Consider the following 2,011-nt stretch of genomic DNA (forward strand, 5'->3'; position numbering starts at 1 on the left):
TTGCTTCCAGTTCCCTTAATCACACTGAAAAAAAAAATTAAAAATTAAATCTGAATTAACAGTCTTTCTTGGTCTTTATTTCGCAGCTGTTCCTGACGTCACACCGGCGCACCGCTTGCGTGCAGCCGCCGCCTCCACGTCTTGCCTCGGTTCAGCGTCTTGCTCCCCGGCGGAGCCCACCGGTTCCACCTTGTGTTCTCTTTTCCACTTCATCCTGCGGTTCTGAAACCAGATTTTAATCTGCATCTCTGAGAGGCACAGCGCACGGGCCACCTCGACCCTCCGTCTGCGCGTCAGGTACCGGTTGAAATGGAACTCCTTCTCCAGCTCCAGGGTCTGGTACTGGGTGTAGGTCTGCCGTCCGCGCTTTCGGTTCGGATCTGAAGAAAATGAAGAACGTCACACTGCAGCAGCAACATCTGGGTTTTTTAAAAAATGCGTTTGGCATTTTTAAAAACATTGTTATATATATTTTTTGTTTGTTTTGTTTGTTACTGGACATAATTATAAGCGGTCAGTGCATATTAGCAGTGAGTGAGACAAAACCTGCAGTTTTGCTCTCATTATTTTTAAGTTACACGTCATAATTAATTTTGATTGCTTCTCATATTTTCACACTTTTACACGCACCCTCCCACACCACCTGCGGTCACACGCACTAATCAGAAGAGAAAGCTGTTGAAGCTCGTGCGTCTCCTCTGGATGCTTTACTAATTAAAACCCTGCCAGTGCCACCTCGCTCAGCTGTAATCCCAAACTTTTACAAATGCTGAGCTGTTACACTCTTTGAATATTTAATTCACTCGTTTTTGTTTTGTTTTTTTTTTCCTTTTAACTTTGCCTGTAATCGAGTATTGATCCTGAAATGTGTACTGTGGAAAGCGCGGCTGCTGTGCAAACCCAATTATAACAGAAAAGAGTTGCAGAGCTCAGGAGGGCAGATTTACGCAACAGGCCGGCTTTTTTTTTTTTTTTTTTTTTTTTAACAGCCACAAAGAGGAGAAGAGAGTCTAAGAGTAATAGGAGTGCACAGAAAACCCCCAGCGGCAAGGCCTGTGCGCACTGAGCGCACAGGAGTGCCGGCCAAATGAATTTATGGCCACAGAACTCATTAGTTGCGCAATAAAAGTTTTACGATTCTTCCCTTGCAACACCAGTGGCTTCACGAAATTAATTCAACCACTCAGGCCAGTGTGTCCCTGTGCTTTTTTTTTTTTTTTTTGGAAAAGCCTTTGAAATAAAACCAACACATACCCTGCGCTCTCATCCAGGGGTATATGTTATGGTGTTGGTCCGCAGGCGAGGTGAGAGTTTCCGGATGGCTGTCGCTGAGACGTCGGTTCTGGTGGTGGTGTCCTGGGGTGCACGTGGCGAGGCTGCCGTTGAGAAACACCGCGTTATTGACGCTATAACCTCCGCGCAGCGACGGCGCGCAGGCGCTGGCCGCCACGGAATCCTCTCCACTGGGTGTAATCCGACAGGAAGCCCGGTCTCCGTTCGACAACAGAGAACGACCCGCCGTATATTTGCGAAGAAGCGCTTCCGCATAATAAAAACTCATCTTTTTTTCTCCCCTCTCTGATTTGTTGGCCCAGAATCCTCAGTGTCGTTTTTACGAGGTAACGTGATATATAACAGCAATACACCCGAGATTTACACCAAAGCCCATTTTGACTCTGGACCGAGGAAGTCAGCCACGTGACTTAGGCCTGGCGGCTCCCCTCCAATCAGCAAACAGATATGGATTTCAGATTTGGCCCAGACTACAAAGGGAGACTAACGCCTCTCTCACGCACACAAATACGCACGCAACTCGTGCAGTTGCAGTGATGTAGAGGCCATTTACACGCTGTAAGGTCATGACTCTTGATCAGGTTTTTAAAATCGATTACCATCATCACTTTAAGATTTTAAAAAAATCCTTTGCAAAAAAATTCTGCAGGCCTAGTTACTATCAGAATCAGAAGAAGTTTATTGCCATTGCCAGTGAACAGGATTCACAGACTACGAA

The 2,011-nt window shown here is 46.1% G+C and overlaps 1 protein-coding gene across 1 annotated transcript; it reads right to left on the bottom strand.

Annotated features, from left to right (window-relative positions):
• LOC117501802 (homeobox protein Hox-A7-like) lies at positions 1-1,686 on the bottom strand. Its single transcript, XM_034160763.1, has 2 exons — positions 1,255-1,686; positions 1-380 (listed from the first exon to the last, which is right to left on the bottom strand). The coding sequence occupies exons 1-2, from the start codon at positions 1,559-1,561 to the stop codon at positions 76-78; spliced, it is 612 nt and encodes a 203-aa protein (XP_034016654.1). The 5' UTR covers positions 1,562-1,686; the 3' UTR covers positions 1-75.
• Positions 1,687-2,011: the final 325 nt, after the last annotated feature.

This window comes from Thalassophryne amazonica, chromosome 20 (genome assembly GCF_902500255.1).
Source record: "Thalassophryne amazonica chromosome 20, fThaAma1.1, whole genome shotgun sequence".
Classification (NCBI taxonomy): Eukaryota; Metazoa; Chordata; class Actinopteri; order Batrachoidiformes; family Batrachoididae; genus Thalassophryne; species Thalassophryne amazonica.